This window comes from Pieris napi, chromosome 15 (assembly GCF_905475465.1).
Source record: "Pieris napi chromosome 15, ilPieNapi1.2, whole genome shotgun sequence".
Taxonomy (NCBI): domain Eukaryota; kingdom Metazoa; phylum Arthropoda; class Insecta; order Lepidoptera; family Pieridae; genus Pieris; species Pieris napi.
In genome coordinates, this window is record NC_062248.1 from 11,759,550 (window position 1) to 11,777,320 (window position 17,771).

The 17,771-nt window shown below is 34.8% G+C and overlaps 1 protein-coding gene across 1 annotated transcript in view; it reads left to right on the forward strand.

Moving 5' to 3' along the window:
• Positions 1 to 3,748: 3,748 nt before the first annotated feature.
• Positions 3,749 to 17,771, forward strand: part of LOC125056498 (dynein axonemal heavy chain 1-like) — a 62,543-nt gene continuing 48,520 nt past the window's right edge. Inside the window, exons 1-14 of the mRNA XM_047659625.1 lie at positions 3,749 to 3,916; positions 4,674 to 4,784; positions 5,347 to 5,469; positions 6,375 to 6,520; positions 7,975 to 8,113; positions 8,412 to 8,497; positions 9,036 to 9,140; positions 9,800 to 9,944; positions 10,761 to 10,887; positions 12,663 to 12,784; positions 13,899 to 13,988; positions 14,717 to 14,796; positions 15,728 to 15,815; positions 17,187 to 17,405. Of these exons, the coding sequence (XP_047515581.1) occupies positions 3,749 to 3,916; positions 4,674 to 4,784; positions 5,347 to 5,469; positions 6,375 to 6,520; positions 7,975 to 8,113; positions 8,412 to 8,497; positions 9,036 to 9,140; positions 9,800 to 9,944; positions 10,761 to 10,887; positions 12,663 to 12,784; positions 13,899 to 13,988; positions 14,717 to 14,796; positions 15,728 to 15,815; positions 17,187 to 17,405 (1,749 nt within the window). The remainder of the gene's footprint in view (positions 3,917 to 4,673; positions 4,785 to 5,346; positions 5,470 to 6,374; positions 6,521 to 7,974; positions 8,114 to 8,411; positions 8,498 to 9,035; positions 9,141 to 9,799; positions 9,945 to 10,760; positions 10,888 to 12,662; positions 12,785 to 13,898; positions 13,989 to 14,716; positions 14,797 to 15,727; positions 15,816 to 17,186; positions 17,406 to 17,771) is intronic.

Genomic DNA, 17,771 nt, shown 5'->3' on the forward strand with positions numbered 1-17,771 from the left:
TATGTATAGATGCCTTCAGTAATGTGTGTTTCGTGGCTGTAGTTTGAGTCTCTTTCAAAAAGTTGTATTACGTTTTGACACAAATATACGTAGGTGATACGAAGTTTACGGGTTCACAAATAAAAAACCTAGTCAGTAGACAAAATTCATGAAACAAGGTATTAAAAACAATTTTCTCTTCCCCGTCTCCTACCGTATTTATGTTAAGAAGTTTTCTATACAAAATATGACCGTCTTAACACAAATAAGCTCGGCGCGGCGTAGTAAACAGAAACAACAGCGCCATCTAGCGTGTAGAGTGTAAACCAAACGATCCTTTGTCGCACCACAACAATGCGGTGAAGTTTAAACTCAGTCCCCTTTGACGTTCAGTGTTATACATTGTCCTTTCGGAATAGTTTTGTTGCATGTTTTACAAAAAGCCTCATCGAACTTATACCAGAAACCTAAAGCCCCAATTATCGTTTATTCTTATTATTTTTCTTAGTATTAAATAATACGATAAGCTATTTAAATATTCATTTATGAAGTGTAAAACTAATTTTATACTATATCAGATATTTAGGCAAGCCAGTCACTAGACTACGTGTAAACTAAGTAACTATTAAGCTGCGAGAGCAATTGGAAAATGGGAGTATGCTGACGCTGGACTGTAGGAGCAGAGACCATGGCAAATATGTTTTTCTGTATTATCATTACCCACGCTAAAATAAATTCATATTAACTAAAGTGTTCGCAAAACTATAATTATTAAAGGTATTAATTTATTCTAGTGCATGGAAATTAGATGACTGGCGTATTTGAATGATTCTATACATGGTCGGAAAAATTAAAACCTGACTGAGTATTTTGACGTTTTGTTCTTCACAGATTGTGTGTGATAAGAATAGATAAATAATTTTCAAATACTACTATTGTATGTACTAGAAAAGGGAGAAGTAAGTTGTTTAAGATGAAGAAAGTGGATGCAGTGAGAGAGGGCTGTCTGGACCGTAGCAAGTGTAGATCCGTGGTCTCTGCTTACGCCTTTGGAAAAGGCGTGAATATTTGAATGAAATAAATTTTGAAATATGATTATTTATTTATTTCCAACACACAAATATACATTATTTACAATTTTCTTAACCTACATAGTAATAATAATGATTAAAAATTAATAAATAGAAAATTAAAAAGTTTCAACGAATGAGTATCGTAATACAGCGAGCAATGCTAGCGTTAAAGGTACACTAACAGACCACACTTTTTAAATTTGTTTTAATTTTTTTTCAAATATAAGTAAAAAACAAAAAAGTTTTTGTAAAAACTCGACGGGTTTAAATAGTTTCCGGTAGACCATCGCCATACATATTTTCTTAGAACAAAGCTTGTTAACGTTATTGTTATGATAATAAGGTTTTAAGTGTCATCGTTTGGTATTGTGAATCATAATTAACTTCAACACGACAGAAATTGCTGTAATTAATTAGAAAAAGGTCCACAGCAGTTATCTCTCAATTTTCTAAGACACTTAATATATTCAACGCTAAAATTAGTACATTTTATAGTGAAGGTTGTAATTTCGGCGTCGGTAACTTATAATGTAATTTAAAACATCATAGCTTTTTATTTTTCTCATATTATTCATCATTCATGATCTTCGTCTTGGTGTGGTCGAGCAAAAAGTTTCTATATTTGCTATTCTCTACTTTTTCTGTCAGCCAATCAAATACCAAAGACGACAGTATTTCGTTTAATCGTCACATATTTGTAAAGACTAGAGATTCTGACTATTAAATCAACTGAAACATAATCTCATAGAATAGAAATCTTGTTAACCCGTTAGCTAAGGCAGTATTTACATCTTAAATACTGTATTCTAATTACTAATATCGATAACAGGTGATCCGATGTCTAGTGGAAACCATAATAACTAATATCTCTTAGCAACTTATTCTCATAGCAACCTTTGAAATATCTTAGCATAATTTTAATTACATATCTGATAATTGTTTAATCTTAATTCACGTTTCAACATCGTAGATGTTTTTATTATATTTGTCTGGAGTCTTATTAGGCAAATAATTTTTTGAGGGGAATTTATTATTAGCATTGCTTTCGTTTATTTAATCTACGTTTTCTTTCAGATAGTATAAGTGGTTTCTATTAGGACAGCCATTAGACGACCTGTTAGGACATGTTTAAAGAAAAAACTTTTTACCGGATTAAAGTTATGTATTATTATAAATTTACAATTATGTAACATAATTTTAAATTTATCCGACGTTTCGCGTGCTTTACAGCGTGCGTGGTCACGGTGACTCACAAGGACATGTTGTTTAAAAAATGCTAGCAAGCACAAAGTCCTCGTCCATAGACTTGCCTTGCAGGGCCATTTTTCATTGGTGCCCCTTATGTTTGATACCATATAGTATTGTAACTTTCGTTCGCATTATTTTTGGTAATAGCTGACACACAAATTGTACGAGCAAAGGCTATATATTTTGCTTACTCAGGCTTGCATAGTTTTATAAGCGTGGCGATTTCCTAAATGGTTGAAGTTACGCCCGAGAGTAGGACGTAGGCACTCTCTTCAACTATTACATTGCATTCATTCGTTACACAGCAATTGACATTTAATTATTTCCTTTATTCTATTGTTTGTTGACATTTAAATTGCGTTACCTACCCTAAGTTTTGCGGGTACGTATCGTGAATGGTTAATATAGAGTAAAAATAAAAGCCCTATCTAATAAAGCACCCCGATGACCCAGGAAACGTACAAAAATATTCTAGTTTATGAATTTATATTCTACTAAACAAATAAACATTGTTTGTATAACATCAATCCTTAATATTCAGCAAATTTAAATAACATAAAAGCACAAAACATCGTAGGTATATAATAATTGGGTAAATTTGTTTTGTGAATCCACTGATTATTGAAAATTATTTATGATTCATTGTTTATTTAATTCACATCCAAAGAGCCTTCGGCGAAATTTAATATTAATTGTTAAATGAAACGAGAACTTGTACGCTTTGAATATAAAATGCATTTGATAATTGTTTTAATTCATCTGGATAACATGATTTGTACATATTTCAATTCAATTGGGGCCACACCCAACAAATATTTATTTTATACTTGCTGCCCCCGCGAACTTCGTTTCGCCTTAATATTATTTTTTACTACCATTCTACCAAATTTTTCTGTATTACACCATAGAGACAGTTCGAGTTCACAATTTCAGAAAAAGAAAACTGGTTTTTAGGTTTCCCCGTGCAAAATTTTTCAAGTTTTCTCTCCATAAATACCTTAGATTGCAGAGGCTCAGGCTCATCTGATTTTAAGTGATGATCCGCCGCCCATGATCGATCGCTCTGCCAGAAGGCTCGCAAGCGCGCTGCCGACTTATTAAGAATTGGTACGCTATTTTCTTGTAGTACCCTAAGTAGAATTGGTTCGGGAATACTTTAGTGGGCAATTGTTCTACATAGTGGTGGAGCGCGGCAGAAACTGCCTAAGGAACGCTGGACGCCGAGGTGATACGGATAGTATTTTGTATTCTGCCTTGACGTCCGATGATGAAACTCAGAGATGACAGTACTCCACGTGGGGCCCAATTTGGGCTTTATAGTTTTGCGTTTCATTTAAATCCTTACAATTAAAAACCTCCTTTCTGCACGAAAAAGTATAACTGCCAATACGTCAGTTATAAATTCTTTTCATATAGGAATTACTAATAAATATAGGATTACATTTAATATGTTTAGTAAGAAAAAGAAAATAAAACACCACGATGTGGTTTACGATAATATCGAAAGAGATTCCATACCGAAGAGGGGATATTACTCTGAGCTTGTCTCAAACATGACGAAAGAGGACCCGTCTAGAGAGGTCTACGCCAAGAAACGAATGAAGTTAATGCTGCAGGTACAACTGGTTAATCATTTCAGCATATCATACATTATGCCTATTGGTTATATTTGCTATATATAACTTCCTGAAGTCATCCGTTCAATCCTCAACTATTCACCAATGGGTATTTTTTATCTATACTTACTAGTACAGTAAAAGAAAACATCGCGAAGTTACCACCACGACTATATTAAAAAGTAATTTATTTATTTAATAATAAAAATCATTTATTTGTAAGAAAGTGGTACATTTACAGATTACTCCAATGCATTTAACATTGTTTGTAACACTTGCATCACATAAAACAATATATACACATAGAAAAAACAACACAGCACCAAATATTAATAGATTAAATATTTACAAAAAGACTATTTCTACAGTATAGGAACTGACATAAAGCAGACCTTTTTTCAGTCCACTTTTGTCAGACACACAATTAAAAACGTCTGTTAATCTATTGAACTCATTAAATATTTCCATACATTGTGTCATGTATGAACTTTTCAAGAGGTTAGTTTTCGCTAAGGATAAGAATAGTAACGGCGGTCCAAGTCACCTCCTGTCCATCAGGCACTCTGAGGCCTAGACATTGGAGCACTGCCGGATTGCTTTCCTTAATCAATCAATGCCTATAAAAAAAATGAAGGAAACAGATACAAAAATCTGATGCTTGTCATATAAGTGGTATATTTTGTTCCCTAAAAGCCTAGCAAACAACGCAATACCGCTGTAATTGGATTCTTTATTGTTTACTCTATTTTTTATTCAGGCTAAAACAGATAAACTAGCGCCGATGTTAGTATCATTGCCGAAACCGCAGAAGCCCAAGCTTCTCCTACCTCCGGGTCGGTGGACTACGTATAGAGAAGATGAGAGCATTGTAAGTATTATATAGCTACCGCTATTCTAGCTATTATGCTGGATAGTTTAAAAAAAAGTGCGTGCGTACAAAGTACACATGTCAGAAGTGAAACTTCTTTGGAAAACTAATTTTTAAGTCTTCATATTTATACAAATCTATATATATTCCGAGACTTGGAGGGAACATTTATTAAGATTATGTTAGGAAGATAATGTTAGGATTTTAATTTAAAGTGTCGAAAATTAATAAAAAAATATTTTTTCATTATTCATTTGAGATTCAATAAATTATTTTGCATAAAATAGAAAATACTTATATTAAATAAATTCTTTATACGAAATTTTACTTTTCAAAATATAATTTCTATATGGTAATTCGCCCTACTCACTCTCTCTCAATCTGTCTCAATCGCTCTCTTCCTTTTCGACAAAAACGCTGCACATCTTCGTGACACTAATATTATTATTATTGCGTTTCATCCGTAATTTTTTTACTTTCATGCTCCTAAAGAAGTTCACTTCAAAAATTCTATAGTACTTTATTTTGTATGTATAAAAACGCTTCTTTATTCACCTTACAGCAATTTCCGTTTGAAACTTTCGTACCAAAACTTCAGTTCCTCAGTGTAGTGCTGCCAAAAGAGATCCCTAGGTTGGTTAAGATTGAGAGACTCCGAAGAAAGTTTCTCGCAGCTAATATCAAGGTAATGTATACAAACTTGTTTAGTAAGTAAAGTGTCAGTGTGAAAATTAAGTCAAGCTCTATATTATTCTAAAATAGTATGTTTAAAATGGTCTAAGATCCCGATATACAACGACCTTCACCGAGATGCTTATTTAATGAAATTAAATTAATTAAAAAAAATATTTTTTTTTAATATTTATTAAAATACTCTGGACTGAAATTTGCTAGGCAACCCATATGGATTATATTTATAGACATATTAAATTAAATATAAAATACGTTTCATTAAATAAGCATCTCGGTGAAGGTCGTTGTATATCGGGATCTTATACTAAAACCACAAACAAATATTGTATTCGTCGGGTGTTTACACTAATGACATATCATTGTTATATATATGAAATATATATATTAGAGGTAGAATATATAATACGGAAATGTTGGGGAGACTGGTGCTGCGTGTGCCAAATCACACTCGGTGTGGTAAGCGGTCGCAATTGCTTGCAGTAACCTCGAGCGCGTACAAATCACTCAAAGAAGCACCATTTACGCGTGTCTTGCGGACCCTGAATATTATTGCGTGTGAGACGGATATATTTAGGTTTTCTTGTTTAGTTTATATTTTAAAATTGTATATATTGAGCAGTGTTGCCCAACTGGCTTCATTGTGCGACTCTCATCCCCTGAGGTCGTAGGTTCGATCCCCGGCTATGCACCAATGGACTTTCTTTCTACGTGCGCATTTATGTCTTAGACACAAAAAGTCGACGACATGTGTCAGACACAGTAGGCTGATCACCTACTTGCCTATTAGATCGACAAATGATCATGAAACAGATACAGAAATCTGAGGGCCAGACCTAAAAATGTTGTAGCGCCACTGATTTATTATTTATTATTGTATTAGTATTAAATTACTTTTAGAAAATGCTTAGAGAGCTAGGTGTCCAGCCATACTGGTTGTTACCACCATCGGAATATCCCATCACAGAACAAGAGTACTACGGCCTTTATAGCCCATACCCTAAACTCGACCTGGAAATATTCGACAACACGGATTATGACTGCAGGTGAGCAGTTTGAGCAAACTTTTTCAGCTGGTGTGTTTTCTAAAACGATTCTATGGACGTGTCAGTTGGTATGACCCCGTACTAGACTATCTTAAAATCCGAAAAGGGATTCTCTTCTTTAATAAAACCAGAGGCTCTTGTATCTCTGCCTTTTAATAAATTTAAGAAATGTATTTAAGAAAAGCTGTGTAAAAAGGCTTACTATAAAGTTAACGATTATCTTGTTGATAAAAAGGCCTGGGACTAGTGCTAGAGAGTTTTTTACGCCGGATTTTTCTCTCGGCCTACACCCTATGTCTTCTTTGCCGATGAGTAGAGATTTAATGACGGGGAATAAGTGATACCTGTATCTTATATTCCTGTATCTTATATATTATATAAGGAATCATCATTATTTTCATCGTGAGGAAACCGACATGTCTTAGACGCAAAAAGTCGACGGCGTGTGTCAGACACAGGAGGCTGATCACCTACTTGCCTATTAGATTTAAAATTGATCATGAAATAGATTCAAAAATCTGAGGCACAGACCTAAAGAGGTTGTAGCGCCACTGATTTTATTAAATGAGAAACAATTAAATTAAATCGGTAAAGAAGACATAGGGTGTAGAACTATGTCTTCTTTGCCGATGAGTAGGGATTTAATGACGTGTAATAAGTGATACCTGTATATTATATTTAAAAAAAAAATATGGCTATAGGGATGCTTGATAATCTTAGGTAAAACTAACACAGAAGGATTTTAAAAACTGTAGATAATTGTGGGCGGGGTGAATCTACACCCTTCATCCTCGGCACCCACAGCAGACACGGCACCCACGGCTGCTGTCATGTCACTTACCCCACAATCATTAATATCGCCAAATTCATTCAAGCGTATTGCAATAACAGTTGTTTTTCTTTGACTAATTTGCTAAAGAGGATAATGGTTTTGTCTGCGATTTCATTTCTTAAGGCCGATTTACATTATCTTAGTGTTTAGGAGAGTACTTTAGTACAACTTGAAAGGCAAGTTCTTTAGCGTAGCGTTTACTAAAGCAAGTAGCGTTTACATGTTTCAACTAAAGTACTATCCTAAAGCACTCTCCTAAACTCTAAGATAATGTAAATCGGCCTTTAGAATCTAACAGTAATACTCGATAGGACTCTTAATTTTCTGGGTATCCTTTTCATACGAATGTTAATTTACCTTTAAACCAACGTTAACAGTAAGTGTAGGAAGTACTTACACTATCTACCAATTACTTTAGCAGGTAATATAAGATACCATACATAAATAATCGGTTAGGTCTTTATATGACTTTTTTTTAATTTATTTTACAGAATAATATAATAAAATCATAATATGTTACATTAGAAAACGGCTGTTGTTTGTATAAATCAATCTAATTTATTAACTTACACATTTTATTTGAATTTTATTACTTTTATGAGTAAATAATAGTCATTTGTAGGATACCTGAAGAATGGTTAAGTCTAGGTCTGATTGAAGGAGAGCAGTACCCCTGTCCAGGTTTGGCGTTTCTCCCAAAGGAAGATGGAAAGTCGAGCAAAAGCGGGGATATTTTCCAAATGCTAAATAATTTGTATGACGTAAGAACTTTTACGTTTTAGATTTCTTAATGGATCTAACTAAACTACACACACACGTGTGTGTGTACGTACAAACGTTCACAGAATTGTTTGTACGAAGATTTCTATGAAAGCGTTTACTCAGTTTTTATAAATCCCTTTTTACTAGAAAACTACAATATTGCCGAGTTACACAGCAAATTAAAACATTCTTGCAAAATGTTGTTACAATATTAATAGATTTATATAACGACGTTATAAGGTCTTCCTCCAAAAGTTTTATCGAATAAAAAAAGTGTAAATATACTTTTTGTTGCAGTGGATAAATGTAGCTACTTTCAGTTATAACAAGGACACAGATACGTGGGAGGTTATGGCTTTAGATGGCACGCAGCGACGGTTCAAGTAATTTTAATTAATGTTATTAAATGAGAAGAGCAGTGTTGGCCAAGTGGATCCCTGAGGTCGTAGGTTCAGTCCCCGTGCATCAATGGATTTTCTTTCTATGTGCGCATTTAACATTCGCTCGAACGGTGAAGGAAAACATCGTGAGGAAACCGACATATCTTAGACCCAGTCAATGTGTCAGGCACTGGAGGCTGATCACCTACTTGCCTATTAGATTTAAAATTGATCATGAAATAGATTCAAAAATCTGAGGCACAGACCTAAAGAGGTTGTAGTGCCACTGATTTTATGAAATGAGAAACAATTAAAATAAATCGAGAACATCGTTTTTTCCGTTCAGATTAATAATAAGAATAAATCCCGTTTACTTTCAATCTTAACAAATGCTGAGTATATAGTTTAGATTTGTAATAAACATTTATTTTTCTTGTTACCCGGTAACCTCCTTCAGGTACTTTTCTCAGATTTCTCCTTCAGGTACTTTTCTCTCTCTATATGTAACAAGCTTTTTAAAGAAGCCTCTTAATTCTCACAGTATACCTCGCATTCGTTTGATGTTCAAAGCGGACGATCCTGAGACTTTTGCTAGACGCGTCAAGTTTGCTGTGGACTTGCGTAACGAAGTTGAAAACAACTTAAGGTAACATATTATACATTGTAAGATATATATCCTGTATGGCTTTCGTCTTTGAGAACCTAGAAGAGAAATAAAGCTGTGGTTATTACCAAACATCATACTAAGTAGTAGAGGTTTATAACTGCTATAACATATATGAAAAGATTACATTACAAATCAAACAAAATCACATTTTTACCAATTCCTAAATGGCCGGTAACGCACTAGCGAGCCCTCTGGCATTGAGAGTGTCCATGGGCGGCGGTATCACTTAACATCAGATGAGCCTCCTGCCCGTTTGCCCCCTGTTCTATAAAAAAAAACTCAATAGAATCGATATGAGCAGTGTGTAGTAGCTTCAGCGAGTGGACCTTCTCTTTGGTCGTAGGTTCGATCCCCGACTGTGCACCAATTTACTTTCTTTCTATGTGCGCATTTAACATTCGCTCGAACGGTAACACCGTGAGGAAACCGGAATGACTTAAACCCAAAAACTCGACGGCGTGTGTCAGGCACAGGAGGCTGATGACTTGCTTATTAGATTGACAAATGATCATGAAATTGATATAGAAATCTGAGGCGGTTGTAGCGTACACTATTTTATTTTAATCGATTTGAAGAATAAATAGTAATCTATTTAAAACTCTTCTAAAAGAAGTTAATTTAAGCTTTTTTTGTGTAAGGTTCTACCTATATCTCGACAATTTATTATTAAATGGTCTGCCGAGAATGCCACTGCACTACATGCCGGAGATCATCAAGATGGTTAAGATTCACCGGCAGGCTGTCGAGGTCGATGAAGATCACTTGAAGGCTTTGAGATATGAGGTAAAATAAATATAAATTCTCCTGAGTGTCACATTATCGCTTGGTACAATACAATGAGTACAATGACTGTGTATATAACTATGAGAATGGACTTATAGACATTATAATATCTACTTTAAATCCCTCCCTGCGATTCTGTAACTCACTTTTCGAACTCACACAGCGGCGGTCGCGCTCAAATCAGTCGTGAAGCAGTCATTTTACGATTTGGCATTCTGATTAGGAGGGAGCTAGTAGTTTATTGTTTTTTATTTATTTTCATTTAGGAATCAATTTTTTACTACTAAATGTGCATTTGAAACAAATTATAAATGTTTAGTGTAGTAATCATTAATAAATGTTTAATGTAATAATTTGCCTATTATGTATTACACATAAGATATAGATAAACGCTGTGGTGGGCTTTTTTGTAGGACTATTTAAGATAAACATTTCCATCATATATTACATATGTGTAACTCTAGCGGTTTTGGCAGCGCACGCCAGAATAGCAGATGGTAGATTTTTTCTACTTACTTGATATTTTGGACAATTCACACAGTATGTTTATAAATTGTAGCCTATGTGTTATTCTGATGTATAAGCTATATTATTGTAAAGTTTCGTTAAAATCCATTCAGTAGTTTTAACGTGAAACAGTAACAAACATCCATCCATACTTACAAACTTTCGCGTTTATAATATTAGTAGGATGAAGGAGTTTCATGATATTTTTTTATTTATAAGGAAACTAAAATTAAGATATATATATTAACTATTAGACGAAAAGGCTTTTATAACCAAAATGAGTATACTAAAAACTATTACATGTTGCAGGGTTATCTTCTACACAGGAAAGCTGAAGGGAAAATGAAAATGATTTACATGATAAAGAAGTATCCCGACTTATACAACTTTGTGAAACCGCCGAGCAAGGAATATGAGGCGCCCGTACCTGAATATGGTAAGTTTTTGACACTCAACTAGTTCAAAAAGTAATTTTGTTATGGTGTATATGTTAACGTAAAATTGTAAAAACCGTTAGATTGTAATCTATCGGTTATCGGTTATCGGTATTCGGTAGATTGTACTACACTAACTTAGTTATCATTCAAACTTCTTTGGTCAATTACAGATTAATTTTACTTCCCAACAATTTCATATAACTACCGAATAATAATACGTTAAATTGCAAGCAGTATGTTGAGTTGACAATCTTTCGACAGTTTACAATCTCGCGAGATAGATTACAATCTAACGGTTTTTACAATTTTACGGTGACATATATAACGAGAAAAAGAAGGTATACACTCACATTTCCTACGCTTTCAACTGCTGTGATTGAATATGACAATGTTAGGTACTATTAAATAATAAATTTAAATACTCAAGAATTAAAACATTAGCCTTTACTAAAATAGGCCTTTACGATGTACGCCAGGGTTTTCCAACGATTTTTGCGCCAAGCCCAAACCCCTTAGTCTTTACAAAATTCTTATATATGTTACATTTTTATACAAAAAATAAAAACTTTAGAGGTGTCAAGGGACACCCGGATGAAACGAAATTCCTTTCGATTAATTTATATGTTAATGGGTATCATAACAGTATGATAGATTTTCTCGACACCAATCTTACGACGAAAAAAAAAGCCAACATCACGAGGTGTTCCCAGGCGGTCACCCATCCAAGTACTGACCTCGACCGACGTTGCTTAACTTCTGTGATCGAACGAGAACGTATTACAATAGCAAATAGCAAAAAAGTGTCGTGACAACTTTTCGTAAGAATTTTTTCCGTCTAGCCCCCTTTCACGCGCGATAAGGAACTTCGTTCCAATAATTGAATTGTTCACTTACTCAACTTTAATGATAGGTTTAACACAACACAGTGACATAATTTTCAAAAAATATAATGTAAAGCTGAAATTGAAATTCCAAATGATTTTAATAAGTTTTGGAATAACCCCCTTAACTATAAAATTGCCCCCTTTTGGGGCGTGGACCCCACGTTGGGAAACAGTGATCTAGGCCGAAGATTCTTTGAAATACGTTTCATAATGTATCTAATGAAATTAACAAACTGTCATAATTTTTTTTACGTTACAAAAGATAAACGGGCAGGCTTATCTGATGTTATGTGATACCCCCATAACATCAGATGGTCACTTGCACTGCCAGAAGGCTCGCAAGTGCGTTTCCGGCCTTTGAAGAATTGGTACGCTCTTTTCTTAATAATTCAGTGGGTCGTTCCACATAGTGGTGGTTCGCAAAAACTGCCATAAAAACGCTCAGTTGTGGAACGACGGACGTCAAGGTGATACGGATGGTATTTTGTATTCTGCCTTGACGTCCGTGAATGAAACTCATGTACTAACTGTATGTATGTAACTTTATATGTGTTAACGTAAAATTGTAAACACCTGTTAGATTGTAATCTATCTCGCGAGATTATAAACTGTCGAAAGATTGTGAACCTCAGCTTACTGCTTACAATTTAACGTATTATTATTCGGTAGATTGTACTACACTAACCTAGTTATCATTCAAACTTCTTTGGTCAATTACAGATTAATTTTATTTCCCAACAATTACATATAAATACCGAATAATAATACGTTAAATTGTAAGCAGTTCGTTGAGGTTCACAATCTTTCGACAGTTTATAATCTCGCGAGATAGATTACAATCTAACGGTGTTTACAATTTTACGGTGACATATGTATACTATTAATAAAAGGTCGATATCCGTGCGTGATGGACGATTTTCGGGGCCGAATGAAGTTCAACCAGTGGAGCTCACTCTACGTACTGACTGAATCGGTATCCTGCATACATCTTGTTGTCGATGAATGCCTTAAGGTATGTTTTTATTTATTATATATTCATGAGAATCTTTCTCCACGTTGTAAGACTTTATTAGATAGACCAGGGAATAGATAATGTTCGAAAGGGTCTTTGACGTTTTATCGTAGTTTTACTTTATATATTTTATCAAAGTCAAATTCAAATCATTTATTTCAATTAGACCACCTAAAATGGCACTTTTGAACGTCAAATAATATTTTTTTTTATGTAATAGGAGGCAAACGGGCAGGAGGCTCACCTGATGTTAAGTGATACCGCCGCCCATGGACACTCACAATGCCAGAAGGCTCGCAAGTGCGTTGCCGGCCTTTCAAGAATTGGTACGCTCTTTTCTTGAAAAAAATTATTCGAAATACATCATTTTTTGACGGCTTCACTGCTTTGTTTTACGCGGATTATGTTAGACGCATTTTTAATTTGAAACCATTTAACCAATTATATTTGATAATAGTTACGTCCTCAATTTTATAATTTTGTAGTGTGTTTTGTGCGTTTTGTGACCATTTATTGTTCCCAAACTAATATGATTTCTTAATATACTTACGACTGACAATTGTGTGCCTTTCTTTTTCTTAACGATATGTGCTTAGGACTTATTATTTTAGTATAAAATTGTGTATCGACGGCAACCGAACCGCTCTTTGTGGTACAATGATAATAAATAATAAAAACTTTATTCATGACACATAGGTTGTGACCAAATTCATATAACGCTAGTACCCACACTAGGGAGTCCTTGTTGTGGATAACTAGATAACAATTAGTCAGTGGTACGTGGTACAGAAAAAGTACAAGTACAAGACTTGTGTTTGATTCGTTGTAAAAATAAGTCTTATAAAACATTATGTATGTGAGAGTGCGTGAGTGTGTGAATGGGTGTTTGTATGTATTTATTTGAGAGTGTAGCTAAGAGTTACTGTGTCTGTGTTAGTATATATGAAGTTACGCTTCATAATTGTGACACGCTTGCGGCGGATCTATCCCTGTGGTACTTTTATCCCTATTTATCTTTATATACTAATTACATGTATCGAGATGAAATGGCGTACGTAATAATGGCGTAATTTAATAGAATGATAGGCATTGAATAATAAAGTGTTCGTATTAGGTTGAAGCAATGCTGTTTTACACTTCAAACTACGGCCGCAATGCTAGTCTTGGGGAGTTCGATGCCGCGCAGCAACATTGCACTTCTATGGTGAGAAATTCAGGTTTAAAACAATCGTTATCCAGTAACTTATCAGGCTGTTATAAAAACATTACTTTCTATAGAGCGAAATTGCTTCATCTTATGTATATGTCGCAGCCAACTATCTTACTTAGTTATCAATTAACAGCCTAGTATCTTTACTAAACAGCGCCGTTAAACTAGCGGCCTAAAGATATATATTACTACCATTGGACCCGACAGACGTTGTCCTGTTATGCAAACAAATTAATTCAGACGGCTCAGACTGGGAATCGAACCCAGATCGTTTGGTTACGCGCCATTAGAACCAGTTAAGCTATCCGAGACTCGTACCAAACCAGCTGTTTAGTTGCAGTATAGATAAATAACCTAGATACCGACTGCAGCGCCATCTCCCGGGCTGATTTGTGAATCTAAAAATCCAGGGCGCCACCCAAACGCGTACAAAAAACTCATTCAAATCGGTCCAGTCATTTAAGGGGAATTCAGTGACACACGTAAAGTAGAATTATATATATATCTGTGGCCATAGGTCAGAATATGATAAATGCAATTTCATTACTTTACAAGACAAGGAATTAAATTATTAAGAAATCTTGAAGGCACTATTAAAATATGAAACTCTCGATATGTGAATGAATGTACTTATCATTGTCTGATCTATGACCACAGATATATATAAAGATAATTACGAGGGAGTCTAAACAATACAACGAAATAATTGCTTCTAATTACAGATGCTAAAATATTTACACATCACGTGGTTGAACGCTACGGCACACGCGATTAGAATGTCATTTAGAGATGTTGGAAAAGGGTAATTTTTTGCATTATTAATTTTAATATTATAGGATTCATGCAATTCTCAACGCTGATCGGACCGCGTCTATGTATCTTATGATATCTCCATAAGTGCACGTGTAGTGAGGAAATCGATGACGCGTTGGCTAATCACCTACTTGTTTATAAAAATTAAATAAATCAGTGGCGCTACAACCTCATAGGGCCTCAGAGTTCTGTATCTGTTTCATGATCTTATAATAGTAGATGATCGGCCTTCTGTGCCTGACATACGCCGTCGACTTTTAGTTAATACATGATGATTTCCTTATGATGTTTCCCTTCAAAGTTCAAGTGTAAAATACATAGACCAAAAATCCATTGGAGCATAGCCGGGGCTCGAACTTACGTACTCGGGGATGAGAGTCAAACGCTGAACGCCACTACACCAGCACTGCTCACCTACTTACTTATAATGATCAATAATATGATTGGCTATAAAACATTTATTTAGCAGCAATAAACGATGCATAGATCTAAAATACAATTAATATTTTTATATCCATTTTAATATATTACTCATGTAAACTTGTGCAGCGTTGGCCAAGTGGCATCAGTGTGTGACTCTCATCCCTGAGGTCGTAGGTTCGATCCACGGCTGCGCACTAATGGACTTTTTTATGTGCGCATTTAATATTCGCTCGAACGGTGAAGGAAAACATCGTTAGGAAACCGAATTTCCTTAGACCCAAAAAGTGGACTGTGTGTGTCAGGCACAGGAGGCTGAACACCTACTTGCCTATTAGATTGAAAAATGATCATGAAACAGATTCAAAAATCTGAGGCCCAGACCTAAAGAGGTTGTAGCGCCACTATTTTATTTCTAAATTAATGAAACAGATGCAGAAGTCTAAGGCCCACAAAAGGTTCGCAACTGGATTATTTGTCATCATATCTATACTTTCTAGGTGGTTTAATATTTATGAGAAAAAGTGGGAATTCTATGGAATAAGCAAACTGAGTCGCTTTATGCAACTAGTAAGAGTCCGTATGCAAGTGAGTATTTTATTATTCATGAGCTCACACCGGCTGAGGGTAACCTCCACATCCAAACAATTTTCTCTATTCATGACTCTTCAGTTATTATTAATAAACCTCTTATGCCCATATATCTGTTTGACAGATCTTTTAATATTTGATAAAAACATTTATGTACATTTATTATGTGGAGAGACTAAAATAAAAAAAATATTAACATGTTCTATAATTGTATTACGAATTTGTACCATATTTTTATAGCATTAATTAAGCATATTTAAAGTACGAATGTATTTCTATCGTATATACAATGAGACATCGTGTATAGGTAAAATCTTTAAAAATAAAAATAGTTACGAGATAATATGACCTCTTCATTCCCGGTCAGCCCTGATCCTGTAGTCTGGAAACAATGATTGTTTAGAATTAGTACCTAGTGGCGTTTATTAGACGTTACAGGACTTCAAACAGATCTGCCCTGCGATTCTGTAACTCACTTTTCGAACTCACACAGCGGTTTTCGCATCGGCGGTCGCTCTCAAATCAGTCGTGAGCAGTCATTTTATGATTTGGCATTCTGAAAAGCTGGGAGCTTGTAGTTTATTGTTTATCACAATGCCAAATCATACAATTACTCCTTCACGACTGATTTGAGAGCGACCGCCGATGCAAAAACCGCTGTGTGAGTTACAGAATCGCAGGGCTGTTCTTAATATGAAGGGGAATATATATAGTATAATATCAGGGGAAAAACAACTTATGTCACATTTATTATTTTTTTCAACTGACAATGCAGTCTGAATGGTAATATCTGTCGCTAAATTCTGTCAAAAACAACAGGGCAATAACATCCATAGTCTCTGCGCTTTCAAACTTTTAAAATATCGGTACAGGGAAAAAACACCCAATGTCAGAACCGTGCAGGAAAAAAACGACCGTTATCCATAGACTTTTAGGCAAAACAGTTTTTTTCAAACCTTAAGTACAATAATTAGATTTGATTAGTCCCTATACCTACCCCTACCCCTAACCTGCCCTCCCCCTTATACCATTATAACTATTGCAGTTGAAGTGCCTTGGTGACATCAATCGTTTATCCCCTGATGTTGGTGGATATACAGGATGATTTTAACGAGAATATTCTGACTCAGTCACAATTTTTTATTATCACTCTTAGCTGATGTGAAGTCAAAATGAAAAAAAATATAATTATATTAACAATAAACATCCTTTCAATAAAAAAAGCTTTTCTTATTTGTTTGGGTATAAATGACACTATTTTACTTAGGTCTTGTCTTTTAATTAGTAATATCTCAGTTTGTTAATTATGTGACAAAAGGTATTTTTCCCCTGACCCCTTCATATAAATAGGTTAAACTATAATTGCAGTACGCACTCCGATACAGCATCGAGCAATCAATGGCGATGTATGTAAATATGTGTGAGACCCCGTGTGTTTGTACCTACTGGTGCGAAGATGACTACGAGTGGGATTCTACAGACCTCATTAACACCCCCTTCCGATCGCCAACGGCTACACTCTTCTATTTTCACTTGATGATGTCTGAAGAAGGCCCCTATTATACCACACCGCCGGAACAGTTCGAGGTATTTTCTACATTATAGAATTTTCAAAACGTTAAACTATTTTTTTTTTTTTTGATTGGACAATTCACACCAATTGACCTAGTCCCATGCTAAGCTGGTGAAGCTTGTGTTATGGGTACTAGGCAACGGATATACATACATATTATAGATAGATAGCCATATAAATACATATTTAAACACCCAAGACCTAAGCACAACACCAAATGCTCATCACATCGATATTGTTTGTCCCAGCCCGGGATCGAACCCTTGACCCATGGATTCGCAGTCAGGGGTACTAACCACTAGACCAATGAGCCATCAAATTGGAAAAATTGGAATATATAATATAATACATAACAATAATGTTATGTTCTACAGTAGCAT